General features: G+C 41.9%; 2 protein-coding genes across 2 annotated transcripts; one reads left to right on the plus strand and one right to left on the minus strand.

Annotated features, from left to right (window-relative positions):
- Positions 1-3,273: 3,273 nt before the first annotated feature.
- On the minus strand, positions 3,274-10,249 carry cep72 (centrosomal protein 72; the record flags this gene model as incomplete). Its single annotated transcript, XM_036538741.1, has 14 exons — positions 3,274-3,693; positions 4,429-4,561; positions 5,120-5,246; positions 5,693-5,871; positions 6,408-6,516; positions 6,839-6,963; positions 7,237-7,443; positions 7,632-7,677; positions 7,874-7,926; positions 8,210-8,388; positions 8,683-8,797; positions 9,030-9,222; positions 9,567-9,694; positions 10,168-10,249. Coding segments are annotated over 14 exons (1,839 nt in total), but the record flags the coding sequence as incomplete, so codon positions are not given.
- A 313-nt stretch (positions 10,250-10,562) lies between these two features.
- LOC118783942 lies at positions 10,563-12,955 on the plus strand. Its single transcript, XM_036537875.1, has 3 exons — positions 10,563-10,692; positions 11,892-11,997; positions 12,285-12,955. The coding sequence occupies exons 2-3, from the start codon at positions 11,908-11,910 to the stop codon at positions 12,810-12,812; spliced, it is 618 nt and encodes a 205-aa protein (XP_036393768.1). The 5' UTR covers positions 10,563-10,692; positions 11,892-11,907; the 3' UTR covers positions 12,813-12,955.
- The last annotated feature ends 2,101 nt before the right edge of the window (positions 12,956-15,056 follow it).

Here is a 15,056-nt window from a genome sequence, read left to right on the forward strand (position 1 = left end):
TATAGCTTTATATATGGTATAATTTAAAAAGAAACAAAACACTGACTGCTCTTACTTGTATTTAATTTTTGCTGTACGTATATTGTATATTGTGTGTTAGATCATACATATGTGTTCATATGCATATGCACCTTTTGTGGTTTGGAGTAAAAAAAATATCTTCAGAGGAAAAAGAAACCATATTGATATTCCCATGAAAAACAACAAAAAAGATCTTGGTGCCAAACAAACTTAAGGTTTTGATGTGGATGATTCTTAAGCTCTTGGAAGATAGCACAAACACTCACTTGATCACATAGAAAAAGTTGCATCTTACTGATGACATCAGCCTTGTGTCAGGTCTGGTCTCCAAAGAATTTAGGGATATTAAGAGTGAATGCCTGATGTGACAAGTGGCATTATTTTCCATATCATACCTCCAGCCTTTTCTCCCTCAGCTGGCTATGCCTGCTGTCAATCTATGTGGCGGCCTTTGTTTGGACTGAGCAGGGTTACAATGCTAAGGGCCAGATGCTGCCTTCCATGGTGCTCTCCCATTTGCTACTTCCCCTAAGCAAGTGATTCCCTATTGTGACATCACTAATTATGCACATAAGCAGACAGGAGTGAGAAGTGAAAAGTGAGGCTGCCTGGAATAGTTCTGGTTTCATAAGCAAGCACTTATTTAACAAATGTAATAAAATCCAGAAAATGTTAGGTAAGACTGTAACAATATCAGCTTTTTAAGAAAATATATATAGTCTGAACTTGGTTTTAGAATTGGTTTGACCCAAAAAGTGAAATCATTATTTAATGCTTGTTGTTTCAGTATAATTCAGGCAAGACCATGACATGACCAGTAAATAAACAGACCATGGTTAAATGTTGGAGGTTTAAAAATAGATACATATTTTATGGTTAATTAAAAAAAACAATTCTGGTAATATGAAAATCCAGAGTTATGTATCCTGTTATCTCAAGATAACCATTTTAATTATATCAGAATACTGAGATAATAAATCCCAAAACAAGCCACCACAGAACATATTCTTGCATTTAAGTAACAGATAACAGATGAACTTTAAAGATTTAATTTCTGACATTTTCATTGCCCCAAAACATAGATATTATTTAACATTGTAATTTTGTGAACCAGAAGCAGAACTGATGTTCAGGCAGTGTTATAAAAATAAATTATTTTGATTATAGCAAAAAAATGTTAGTTATAGTTCTAGTTTCCTTCCCATTCTTAATGTGTGGTTGAATGTCTGTGGGTTGTATCACTGCTGTAGGCTGAAAAAATCCAACATGAATCCTTCCTATAGTTACAACAGGAAAAATATGAAACTTTCTATGGGTATAAAAGGAATTAAAAGGGTAGAATAGCAGACAGAGGTTATACTTTTATAGGAAATCTATTTTTCAAAGTTATTTTTATCAAACTTTCCCTTTAATACATAAAATATCAGACGTGGGTTAAGGTTCCACTCAAGAAATGTCTCATGTTTATGACATCATCGCAAACAAGCAACCAGCTTGTGCAACTTTGTGTCAGTATTTCAAGTATAATTGGATGTTACCTGTGTGCTTGATGCCAAATACTGTTCCTTTTATTTGGAGGAAAAATACTGTCTTCTATTACAAATATTTCCTTTTTTGCTGTTGTGCCCTTGTGCATGCAAAGTGTTTTTGACATTGTTCTTTACAATAAAGGTAGATCTTTAATACTCACGTGTGTGTTTATGTCATGTAGTTTCATTAAAAGCAAAAAACCCTTTGTCCTGGAGTGTGTACTAACTGGATTCATGAGATGTTGGATTGGACTGAACTCTTACCGCTTTTGAAAAGCTGGGTACGTTGAAGGAGCTGGAAAAGTCCCACATTATAGCCCAGTGTAGAAAAAGCTTACATTTTTACATCATCCCTTATAAAAAGACATCCTGTTGTCTGGCCTGTTGGCTACTGCAGGGCCAATGCCTCTAATTTGATAAGTATGCATGGCAGGATGCTGGTGTGTTTTCTCATTGTCCTCGGAGAGTGAAGGTGCTTCCATGTTCCAGTTTTAACTAATGTGAGGTGTGGTTAAAGTGCAGAGGGTGGTCTTTTCACGGTACCACCATGTCCCACACCTAAACGATTTTAAATTTGGAGGGGCCTGCTTTGCTCCAACATCATTTGAAGCACACTGAGAGGTCATAAAATAGAATTTATTTTCAATGTGTCAAAGCAAAGTCAAGCTCAGACAGATGTTTTTTATCACAGGACTCACACTCTGCTATGATGAACAGTTCTTTGATTTCACAAATAAACAGGAAGACAGGGGCTTCAAACCTTCAGCCAACTACAGCAGCAGAACAGAGTAAAGAAAGCCTGGGTACCTGCCACTCATCCAATGACATCTAATAAAAAGCATTTACACTTGCCCAGAGCTAATACCCAAATTGGCCAGGTTTTCATACACTCCAGATGTACTGCATCCTGGATGGAGACTACTCACTCAGCTCACTGTTACAAGTCTGAACGTGGCTAGAGATGGCCTAGTGGGAGTATGAGTGCTCACCGCGCAATAACCAAACAAAATGTTTCCGTCTGCACGGCCGTTCTACAAATTAACAGTGTGTGTTGTTTATTGTATTGTGTAACAATGGCCCACCTGAGAAAACTGCTCACATAAGCAGACCTCTGAAATTTGCAGGCACAGTTCTGTAATTGGCTTGTAGAGGCAGAGTGAGGGGCACGTGGACCTCTTGAAGTTTCTGGAATGGATGTAGGGTCCGGTATACTGGTCGAAATTCAACAAAAACGAAAACCGCCATCCTGAACAGCCTAAGCAAACGCTATGCTCAGATTTCTGAACACGGCCAGCGAGAATGAGGCGAAAGCATTAAGCTGTAAATGAGAAGAGAGGGGATGCAGAGGTCCACGACACAACTGAGCCACACTTCTACATTGCAATGACCTCTGCTCCTGATCTCCATTGCACTGGGTTACTAAAATAAGCAGCCCTTCAATTTTCATGTTATAATTTATTCAATTCAGACTATGCAAATACAGTTTTTAAATGCAGGTAACATGATTTACCCTCACAGCGACAGGCATAGTAGAATAGCACCCAAGAGATCCCACAACCTTGTGCTTATGTTCTAAACAGTCACAACGTCACTTAAACATCACATTCAACCTAAGCTAAGGATGAAATATGACTCCTCAAACTAGGGTTTGCAATAAAAACCAGCAAGGGGCTGGCTGTCTACACAGTCTTACTGTTTGCTAATTCAAGTCTACCAGGTCTAGATAAATAAATTAATCAGAAACAACCAAAATACAATTATTTACATAGTACACAATACGAGGTCCCATATACAAAAATAGATTCTGTACATCCTTGTATACATATAGACACAGGGAGCTAGTAATGACAAACCCTGTGATGGCTGGAATAGTGTGTTACAGGAACTCATTTATTATTATCTGTCATGTTTGGATTTAGAGAGCAAAGGTTTCTGACTGGCTCATAAAAGAGTAACTGACCGCAGATGGATACAGATTCCTCACATGTCCTCTGGTCTCAGCCTCTTGCTCATCTCTGGCACCAGGCTGATGGTCCTGCTCAGCTCATTGAAGCTGAAGTGAAGCTTCTCCACCTCTGCCCTGTGGCGCGCCCGGCTCTCCGCCAGCTCCGCCAGCAGGCGCTCGTTGGTGGACACCAGAGATCTGGAATCGGGGGCCGGGATATAGGAAAAAGAAGCGGACAACAAATTAAGATTTTGTTTCATTTATTCTCCCTGGTCTTCCATTCTATTTGAACCCCAGCTGAATTTAATCAATGTTTAATCATTGTTACGAGTTGACTGTAATGGAATGCAAAAAAGATGATGTGTAATTTTAACTCTTAAATACTATAGTAGGGAAACTCCAGTGCAGTTCATTTTTAGCTTTGCTACATGCATACTGGTACCCTTCACTGTTTGTCATGGCTTGTGCAGAAGTCAGGAAGGACTGCACTCAGAACCTGTCTGCAGCCTTTTTGTAACAAAAAGGCATGGTGTTATGGTGGTACTTCATTTCGTGACAAGAGTACCTCATCAGCTGTAAACTTTGCATAACTCTGGAAACTAACTGGAAACTTGGGCCTGGCCCATTTAAGAAATTGTGTTTTTTGTTTTCTTTATGCTTTGCTCCAACTGGCTGGCCAAGGAACTGGGTGTGAGTGGCTCTGTGAAAGGTAATGAAATCGAAACAAACGGGATCCCTGCCAGCTCTGTGATAGGTAGTTGTGGTTTTAGTCTTGGTTCAGGTTATGATGGTGAAAGGGTAGCTAAAGAAGGCCTGCATTTTTGATCAGGTCTGTGAGGCGGTAAAGGCGAAGAGCAGAGAATTACTTCAAGGCCATCTCCTCAGGGCCAGCGTTTGCCGGGTGTAAATGGAGTGTTGGGTGGGGTTGCTCACCTGTGGCTCTCCTGCAGCATGTCTGCCAACTCCTGCACCTTCGCCCCCTGCTGCACTCTCACTCTCAGCTGCTCCACCTCCCCCTTCATCAGCTCCAGCTCCCTCTTCAGCTCCTCATTGGCAGCCTCCTTCTCTGAGAGGGACGAGAGCTCACACCGTCAATAGACACAAACACTGTCCACATAAACCACAATCTAACGTTGTGCCTGTCCAAATCACACTATGACAACACAAAGTACAACTCGACTCCAACACATTCCCCAACACAATTTACACTGCAGCACAGCAAAGCATATAACCTAAACTAAAGCATAATATAACATAATCTGTAATCTAACAGAATATAAACTAATGCACAGCAATACAAACCATGCTGTGCCAACCCAACCCAAATTCAGCCAAAAGAGCCACGAGTATCTTGCATTCTGTACCTGCAGTGACCCACACCGAATGTTCAAACATTATTATACCCTTTATTCCAATTAAGTTCCTTAGCAATCTCAGCCAAATAATCTCCACAGTTCTGTCAAAATGCGACTTGAATTGCCCATTCGTTCCCTGAATTAAGATGCACTGTCCCCAGCTAAAGTACCCACACGTGCTCCTGTCCTGACTCGGGTTCTCCTTATGTCTGTGGGAGACTCATGCTTATCTGAGCTCCTCTACACCCCTCAGAAATAGATCCACTCACCAATGAGTCCAGTGTCTGGAACCCCATTTATCCCACACGTCAAGAGTCTCTGTTCCACTTCAATCAACTGTTTCTGCAAAGACACATTTTCTTCTAAGGTGTTCTTCAGCTGTCGATCCAGGTCTTCCTAAAATACACAAACCAGGGAATGTTAAAAAAATACACACACAATATATTTAAAAACATATATTATATATATAATCTTTATGCATACTTAGACATTTATTCAGTTTAAAATCAAACAATTCAACAATTTGCCTCTTCTTGCAGTGTACTTACTGCAAGTTGATCCATTACAAATAGAACACTTGAATTACCACGTACTCTAGACTGATAATACAGTTGCATAGACTCTTTGTGATATCCATGTATCAAATGCATCTGCAAACACTATAGGAAAGTTTCACTGTCCTTCAATATATTTTGACAGGAAAAGTTAACAGTGAGGAGCACTTGTTAATAGCAGAAGTAAGTAACAGTAAAAAAATACCCACAAATCCATGTGAATATGAACATATATCTGTGAGCAATGTCAGCTAACTCCAAGGATGCATCATAGAAATGTGGTCTTACTATAGAGCTGTCAGCCTGCTTTAGCTGTGCGGAGAGAATTTCAGTCTGTGCTTGGTGTTCCCTCTCCCGCCTCTCTCGTTCAGAGTTCAGAGCCTCCACTTGCTCTCTGAGGTGCTTCGTGGTCTCGTCTCCATTCAAGGCCTCTCGCTCCAGTGTGCTCAGAATCTGAGCTGCCTGGGCTGCAGGTTAAATAAACACCTCAGATCTCCAGCTTTAAATAACATCCCTACCCCTCCACTTAAACTTTGTAACCAGCCTTCTGGTGTTAAGTGGTTGCCATGCATCACACTGGTGGTTGAAGAGAGCCACTGTGTGTAAAACACTGAGATTCTAGAAAGGAGTAAAAGACACAGTGCAAAGCACCTGTATACATGGAGAAACAGACATAGAGACATGGGTGAAAAGAAAGGCAAGTGGAAAACGTGATGTAGAAATGAACTCAGTATTGGCATGACACTCTGGGAGTGAAAGCAATATTTCAAGATTTCTTCTAGAGATAACACAAGGCAAAGTTCCATTATAATTCTGCATAGACAGTATGATTTAAAGTTGTTATCTTTTGTCTTTTTTCCTTACTCAGGCATCATAAAATATTCTGCCTTGGCAGTTGCCTAAACTTCAGAGATATATGTGCCAGCTTAAAAGAAGTCCTGAAAGAGGCATGCCCAAACAGAGCTGAGTTACACTCATTTGGAGAATACAGCTGGGTACTTACTGAGGAATTTATGGTCACGTTGAAGCGATTTCTTCCCATCCCAGTGCTTGTCCACTAAGCCAAGCAACAACTCTAGAGGTTTTCTACAGCTTTCCTTGGCAACAGACTCCTATTTGGAATGATACAGATTTCATAAATCCGACTCTATGTACAGAAAGCAGTACTTAACAGCAGACTGGGTGTATGCACTTCACTCTACACAAAGCACCCTTATAATGTGACATTTCAGAATCCAAAAGACATGAATGAATGACAGAGAGAGGATAATGTCATGGCTGAGGATGGTGGGTAATGTATATGTTTTCACCAAAGCAAAAACAGAACTGTGTTAAAGGGCATGGTCACATAGTTATGGGCACATAGTAATCTGAATCACCTGTCTCATACTATGATAATATTTCATATTCAATCAAAGGGGCATGTTTTCTCACCAGGTGTTCCTTGATGGAGTTCTCTCTGTTTGGGACAAGCCCTTCAATTGGGTGCTTGACCTGGGGGCTGTTCTGGGGTAGTCTAGGACGTGTGGCATCTTGGGTACTGGGGGGATGATTTGTCACTGTGGAAGTGCACAGATTAGGGGGAGATGTAGGAGCTCCTTGAGGATGCCAGACAAGAATGCTTAGATTACACACTATTTCAGCAGCAAACAGAGTGATCCTGAAGTATTTTCCAAGAAATTAACTGACTACTCAACATTGAATCTATTTCTAACCAACATTTACTTAAAGGTTACTCAAGAGGTTGCTGAGGTATGAAATACTTAAATACAAAAAAGAGCAAAGATACATTTTGCACAGTTATGGCCAAGTCACTGTATTCATCAGCTCACCGGGGTTTGGGGTGAAGTTCACCTTCGCTGGCATTTTGTATTGCCCCTGGAACCTTTCTGGCTCACCCCGTTCAGACCCGGGGCGACATCTTGTCTGACTGGAGTCGATGAAGGTGACCCTCAAGCCATCAGTGGCTCTCACTGAACTGTCACCTCTGCTCAAGGCCACGCCCCTCGAAGGCCCCATGTTAGGCAGTGGTCGCTGCTCTTTTAAACAGCAAAACATAAAGCACTCAACTTTATTCTTTTAGCAGCACTGTACCAATTTAAAGGTTTCCAATTTCAAACAAAATGTAAACTATGGTCCCACAAAGCTATGTTTTACAGTGGGATAAGTAGAATAACAGAAGAAATTATTTAAAAATATCATTTACACTCATGAAAAGCAAACTCACTGTCTCTGATTTCTTCAGGAATCCTGAGGATGGATTTGTATGAATCCTGAAGAATAAATGTTAAAATGACAGGTTATTATAACTCAGGCATTATCTGTACTGATAACTTTGATGCCATTTTTATAATGACTGAGAAGAATTCTTCTGTCTGTCCCACATAAATGGGGCATTTCAGCCTTGTTTACAGCCTGGTTAGGATACAAATGACTCAACTTTCTTGCCACCAGTGAGAATATTCTCACCTGCCTTGGAGACGGTGAGCTTTCAGAACTGCACACATCTTCTCCAAGGTTACCTAGAAAACAGATGACAGAACTACAGAAACTATAAGCTTTTTGGTTCCTGCGCTATGTATTTCCAAGGAAATACAAAATCAGATAGCATTTTTAAAACAGGAGGTAGGTCTGGTGAAAGAGAAATACGAAAACAAATGAGGCGTAAAAACCACACTAACAATAAAAGGACACTAGTCTAGCTGTTTACAGGGAAACACATTGCAGGTGATTTTTTTTGTTGTTTACAGGTACAACACGGACGCTGGAGCGTCATGTCCGCAACCGACCCACTGAACACCTCACCCTGTAAAGGATAGAGCTGTGATGCTGGCTCTTTATTGGCAGAGCCGGTGAGGGCTGGCGGTTTGCTCAGATCCCAGTTGCTCTTGGCGACCAGGTTCAGCACAGCTTCGTCAGAGTAGTCCAGGACAGAGCGGCTCCTGGCCAGTCGATTCACTGATTTCATCCTGGGCTGACTGCTCCTGTAGAACACATATAATGTCACCAGAATGAGAGACCAGCAATGTGTAAAATAACCTCTTTATGGACTATAAACAACCAATACTGAGACTTTGTCAGCATTAACACAGGTGAAGCCCTAGAGGTTCAGGCATTCAAAACCACACTTTCTTTCTATGTTAACCCTTTCATCAACGGTATTGTGTTATTGCCTGGTACAATTGGTAATGAACCTCCTCAACAATGATCATAAAATGTGAAATATATATATTAAATCCCAGATAAGTGTGAAATCAGTGTGTATCACAGCACTCCACCTCTGATCTCCTGAGTCAGAAAGTGAATGGGGCATTCGCCGTGACTCAGCTACAGCGTCAGACGAAAAATGCAGGAGGGATGCTTTCCTCTCGCTGTCCCGGACTGGGCAGTCATCTAGGGAAAGCACAACAGTACTTAATGAGCATCATATTATACTGTATTTATTAGAGACATCCAAAAAAACTGCTTACATTTTTCTCTTAACAGCAATTCCAAAAAAAAATACACTTTTTCAAGAAAAGTACCATCTCACAATGTACTATGGAAAACACCCTTGTTCCTATCCCTATCCTTGATAAAAAATGTAAGACAGAAGTGAAAAATCTATGCATGCAAGGACACATACCAAGTTTACGCAGGTTGGACAACGCATACACAAGATGGAGGCGATACTCGGGACTGTTCTTCACCACAGGGTTGAGCCGCAGGTCCAGCTCTTTCAGCGCCTTCAGCTTGCGCAGGACCAGCACCTCTCGGAGCGAGGGGATTCTGTTGTAGTACAGGTTCAGCTGCTCCAGCATCTTCAGGTGCTGAAGACCCTGTGGATGGGCAATTAGCATCACTTGCTCATTTACACTGGCAGGGCTATCAGAGGCAAGACATGCAGCGTTTTTGTACTCTGAGCACAAGGAAGGTAGCTAAGGGGTGTCTTCATTTTGGGGCCCCTGACTCAATCTCCCCAGTTTGGTCCTACTGACCTTATATTGTGATCTGACCTAAAAACACAGTCGCAGATTTATCTAATAAAAATATAGACCCTTCTAAAATTTATAGAGATGCCTAACAAGGCTGTTCCACAGAAATGACATTTGCCACATTTCTGCTTTACTGATATTCAGTTTGCTGTGTACCTTGAAAAGCATGTACAGTCATGAACACTCACCTCAACAGAGACAAGAGCGTTGTGGGAAAGGTCCAGGATTTTCAGACGGACAAAGTTCTTCAGAGAGTTTCCAAGGTGACGGATTTTCCCCTCGTATGATCCCGGGAGACAAAGGGACTTGACATCCACTGAAAGTGTTTCATGAATATAAGTAGCGTTAAAAACTAAAATGGGGAGTATTACTTATGTCCAGTTTTACATCCAGTACAGCTTAACTGTTAGTTAGTTAGCCTATTACCCAGTTGTCAACTTGGCTAGTCAGTATTCCAAGTGGGAAAGTGACACGACCCTCTGATTTACTTGAAATTAATTTTCTCGCTAGTTGAGGTTAACTTGACGACAAATCTCGTCTAAATAAATGTATTATAGCTAGCTAACGTTAGCTACTTTGCACGTTAGCTCTGTAGACAGCTTTCGTCAACTTGTTTACGTTTGTCCACCTGACTAGACAGCTAGCCAGGTAACTAATGAGCTACGGAGCTGCTGGCTAACAGCAGCTGTTTTAAGGAAAAGAAAGAGTGAAAGTTTTCACGAAGCTAGCCTCAACAAACATTGCTTTGTATTGCTTACTTGAATCGTTATTGACTTAGACATGGATTACCAAGGCAGTTATGCTGAAGTCGAAGCTTCTCCCGAATCCATTGCTCCGTTATACACAGATGCTCAGCCGCCATATTTTCAAAAATTGGAAGTTTTTAGTTTGAGCATGCGCAACCAGTCGCTGTCGTGAAGTCCTTGAAGGACAGAAACCAAACAGGGTAGAATGAGAAATTTTGGCTGTAATTTCACACCGCTTTTCCTTCAATGGTATGATTTAAAAAATGTTCAGCTAAAACAATTGCTACGCCTATAATTTCTTACAGAAATTACTTAATCTAACAAACTAGTTTGCTGCATAGCTGTGTTAGCAAACTGCCTAGATAGCTATGACGTTACTTAGCTAAGCGACACACCAAACTGAATACAGTGAAGTCTGCTTACTTATGCGGTCATCTAGGTAGCTAGTCAGCGAGCTTGCCATAATGTCATATCTAGCGGTAGTGTGTTAACGTAATTTAATTAGCGATCCTCTGCTTTTAAGTTACCTGCTACAAACCAACAAAAACCGTAATCAGGCTAGCTTCGGGTAAGACGTTTCGCTTTGCAATTTCTGCGAAAACTATACTGCAACATAAACCTAAAACACAAGAACTTTAATGTCTGTACGCTGGCTAGATAGGTCACTTTGGGCGGACAGTCTCGGTTCAACTTACCTGACAAGGTCTGTATTGTCTGATGAAAGTTCCTGCGACTCTGTTTGTTGTCATCATAACTTGACTCATGGGTCATGCCTACAAGCTTGCAGCGCGAACGCGGAGAGGGTGGCGGCATTGGTTGTTCATGGCTGGTAGTTAATGTCACCTAACTTACCAACGATAATGATGTTGGAAAGTTGAATTTTGTCACGTACACGTATAAGACGATGTCCCATTGTGACTTTGCTGATATTCATTACAACGATTTAAGCTGTACCAGTTGCTTCTCTATAAATGCACAAACTGTTGGATATGTTGGTCATTGTTAAAGCACATGGTGCACCGGTAAACAGGGAGATAACGCAATGCTGAAATTCCTGCCTCCCGAGGCTGACTCTCGGGTACTCAGTCCAAGAGGATTTATTGGACTTGACCTGCCGCCCCTGGTCTTGATCGACAGTCAAAACCAGCAGTACGCAGAGAGAGGTAATATAAAGTTATTTTATTTCCATAATTTGGGCGTAGCTGCCTCTCTCTCTTCACCATATACGAAACCACATTACTTCATGAATTGAATGCCAATTTCTGTTGTGTGATGTGCTTCAGGTTTATTTTCTTCGAAATGCATATCCATACAAAACAGGACTCCCTGTCATCTCCAGTTGGCTCAGGGCTGCCGGTGTGATCTGCTGACTACGCAAACGTGTTTTTGCCCTTTCCTGTCCTGCTGCAGGGAGGAACGTACTTTTATTTTTAAACTTTTTGTTCGCAGATGTATGCCTGCAGGAACTGGCATTACTGTAGGTAGAGCCGTCTTATTTACGCGCCCAAGGCATCAAAAACGTTCAGTATCGTTATTACACATTGTTCATTGTAAGTGTGGCTTGCATTGTTAGTTTTAAAAATGATAAAATAAGGCATTAAACCATGATCTACCGAGGAAGAGAGCAAACAAACGGCATTCGCCACGTTCCTAGCTGCTATAGGTGATTTTGGCCGTGTAATAGGGTAACTAGCAGCTTTTATACTTGGCACCACATCTAATTTTGCCAGTCTACCAACTGCTCTTGAATCGTTTTCTGTAATGCAGGTGAAGCTGATGTCTGATGGCTGCCAGTCCCAGCCTGTGGATTACCACATTGTCAGATATCTTTCTGTGGCTGACTGCCTTATATACAGCTTGTCAACTTTTCAAGGTAATTATCAAGCCAGTCAGATACATGTATTGTTCTGTAAATCAGGAGTGGTCAGATTTCCCTGTGATCATAAACCATCACACCTGTGGTGTTTATGCTAACGTGTTAAAAAGACATGATCCTGTCATAAATAAATAACATCCTCCCCTTTGTCACTCCATTTTGTATCTTCCCTCTCTCTGTGTCATTCCTTTTTTGCTACCCTCTGTCCCATTTCTCTCCATATCCCCTTCTCTCCCTTCCTGTCTGTCTCCACCTCTCTCTCCATCTGTTTGTCCTTGGTGCAGGATCACAGAGCCCCAGCACTGGGCTTGTTCCTGTTGTGCAGCACTGCGGGTCTGTGCTCCCTGCCCGTCTCTAGCCCGGCTCTGAACTGCATCCAGCGTGAGCTGGAGTGGGCGGGGGGAGTGCTGGCCCCGGCTCTGGTGTCGTTCGGCTTCCTGTGGCTCAGTCAGGACCGCTCCACGGCCCATGTGCTGCTGCTGGGCTCCGCGCTTCTCATGGTGCTCCACGACTGGCTGTCACCGGAGGCCCTGGTGCTGATGTCACGCTGTCTGGCGCTGTCATCGCTAAGCTGCTCGCTCACCGTCTGCCTTTTCACAGCCAATGTGGCCGGGGCCTTTGCGAGTGTGGCCCTCAGCCTGCCCGCTCTTGTGGCTCCTGTGCCCGGGGCCATAGCTTTCACACCGCTAGTCTCCACTGAGGTTGCAGAAGGATATCTCAAGTGTCTCCTGAAAGGGCTGATGGCAATTGGGTGCCTGTCTACAAAGCCAGCACTGGGAAAGTACCTGCAGGACTTCACAGAATGGGACTGAACTGACCTGAGGCATTGCATTCGACCTTCAAACAGATGACTCTTTGACACCCCCTTGTGGATTGTCATTGTCATTCATGCTGAGAGCTTCCAAGTGAAAAGCCTGCAAGTACAGCCTGTTCAGTGTAGAGCCCTTAAACAATTTGTCCACATGGCTACAATGACAGAGTTAAACTCTTTAAGTGGTATTTGAAGTACAGCCACACAAGGAGTCCAGTTTACACTATGGTAATTGGCATGCATTAAGGTGACAAAGAGTCCCTGGCAGAGAGTGAAGAATGAATGGTAGACATTGTTTCTGGACAGATTTCTACACAAAACAGCTTTCTGTTCTGAGTAGGAGACCCGTGACCTAGGGGTCTTCCTTCCCTAAGCTTGCAGCTCAAGAATAAAGCACATTCAAACAGCTCCAAGGTATGGGGCTGATAAGATGTGTAAAACTGTATTATGAATTTAGTTATTTCACGGATTTTCAGAAAGATATCAATGTTTAGAACTCAGTTGTAAATATAACTGTATATAGTTAAACCAATAGTGTTGAGTTCTTTTCTTTCCAATTGTTAAATGGAAAAAAAATTCTAGCACACGAAATGGATCTTAAAGACCAACCCTTTGTTAGATGAACCATCAATAGGAGTTTGAGGCTCACAGTATTTTTGTTTGGGTGGTTCATGGTCTGATGTGAGGTATTGCCAGAGGGCAACATTTTATTTGCAACTGACATTTATCAGAGTAAAAGAAGCACTGAAGGGCTCTTGAGTGGTACAGGCTGTGTCATTCACCAACAGTGACCACTAGACCATAGTAGAACACAATCGTCTTTGTTCCACAAGGGTAACGTGGGCCTTGACAACCAGGGATCCCTGGTTGCCTATTAGTTGCTTTGATGATGTCCCAGAGAATCACATGCCCTCCATATAGAGTTTGCTCTCTTTCTGCACTTTGGGCTTTGTAGTGTCAAAAAGAATTGTTGTTAGCCTGTGACTGTATTGCATTCATTGCACTCCTGCACAAGTGCATAAGGTTGCCACAATGAGATAAGCCTCATGACTGGAAATTGCAAAAACGGGAAGAAAGCTTAAAAAGTACCATTTAACTCAATGAGATTGAACGAAAAGTGTGCCACCACTCAAAATATTTAGGTATGGAGTTCCACAAGGATCGGTGTTTGGGCCTCTCCTTTTTGGTGTTTATGTGTTCCCACTTGATTCCATAATTTCTAAATTTAACCTTGGATTTCACTGCTGTGGTGATGACACACAAATCTGTTCATTTTCTTCAAGAAAGAAATGGCAGATGGTCTGTCTCAGTGACATCCAAGCATGGATTACAACCATTTGTCTGAAACTCAGTATATAGAAAATGAGTTGCTGGGTGGTTCAAGACCCAGTCCTGTACAAATATCCCTTTTTGTCACCAGGCTTTGAACCCATAAAAATTGTACCAATAAAAAATGGATGTCACATTGGATTTTGACTTGTTTTTGCATTTAGCTCATTGGTGGAGACATCTTATTTTCATTTAGGCTATTGGAATACTTTATATAGCATATATAGTATACTTTATATACACTTCTTCCAAAATGCAGTCATCAGAGTGCTCACTCACATGTGCTCCTCATAGCACATTACCCATGTTCTGAGGTTGCGGTATTGTTTCCCTGTTAAATGATGAAGTCAAAGATCTGCTTATATAAAGCCCTTCATGGGGCCATTTTTACTGGCTGTACAGGGTCTGTTTGATCCCTGTACTTCTAATTGTACTCTGTTCGGCAAGTACTGATCCCTCATAATACCATAAAAATGGGAAGAGGAGTTTCTGCCTGTTGTACACCTTGGCTTTGGAACTCACTTCCAGGCTGTATCAGAGTTGCATGTAGAATTTGTTATTTTCAGTCAGGGTTTAGTACTTAGCTCCTTTCACGTGCCTGATCCTGAAAGCTGAAGTTTAGGTTCGTTTAAATTTTCGTGTTTAATCTTGTGTAAAGTGCCAAAGGGTATTTGCATGAATTGCAAAATATACATTACATTTTAGTGTTTGGTGTTCTCATCTAGGCTGACATTCCCACAGCTGAGTGATCAGGTCATGCACCTTCCTTGGGGGTATTGCCCCACCCCTTCACATGCACGTTTAGTACCTGAGGGCCTAGCTCCCAAAGTTACCCATAGTCAGTGCTTAGCTCCCACCCCACAAGTCTTATTTGCATTAAAACAGCTGCAGTGTCTAGATGATGTCAAAGCTGCAT

The sequence above is a fragment of the Megalops cyprinoides genome, chromosome 10 (genome assembly GCF_013368585.1).
Source record: "Megalops cyprinoides isolate fMegCyp1 chromosome 10, fMegCyp1.pri, whole genome shotgun sequence".
Lineage (NCBI taxonomy): Eukaryota > Metazoa > Chordata > Actinopteri > Elopiformes > Megalopidae > Megalops > Megalops cyprinoides.

What these genes read in the sequence shown, in the direction of transcription:
- LOC118783942 (XM_036537875.1), top strand. Translation starts at nt 11,908, where the DNA reads ATGGCTGCCAGTCCCAGCCTGTGGATTACCACATTGTCAGATATCTTT. An exon ending in CAGCTTGTCAACTTTTCAAG is followed by an intron (nt 11,998 to 12,284) that starts GTAATTATCAAG and finishes TCCTTGGTGCAG; the next exon opens with GATCACAGAGCCCCAGCACT.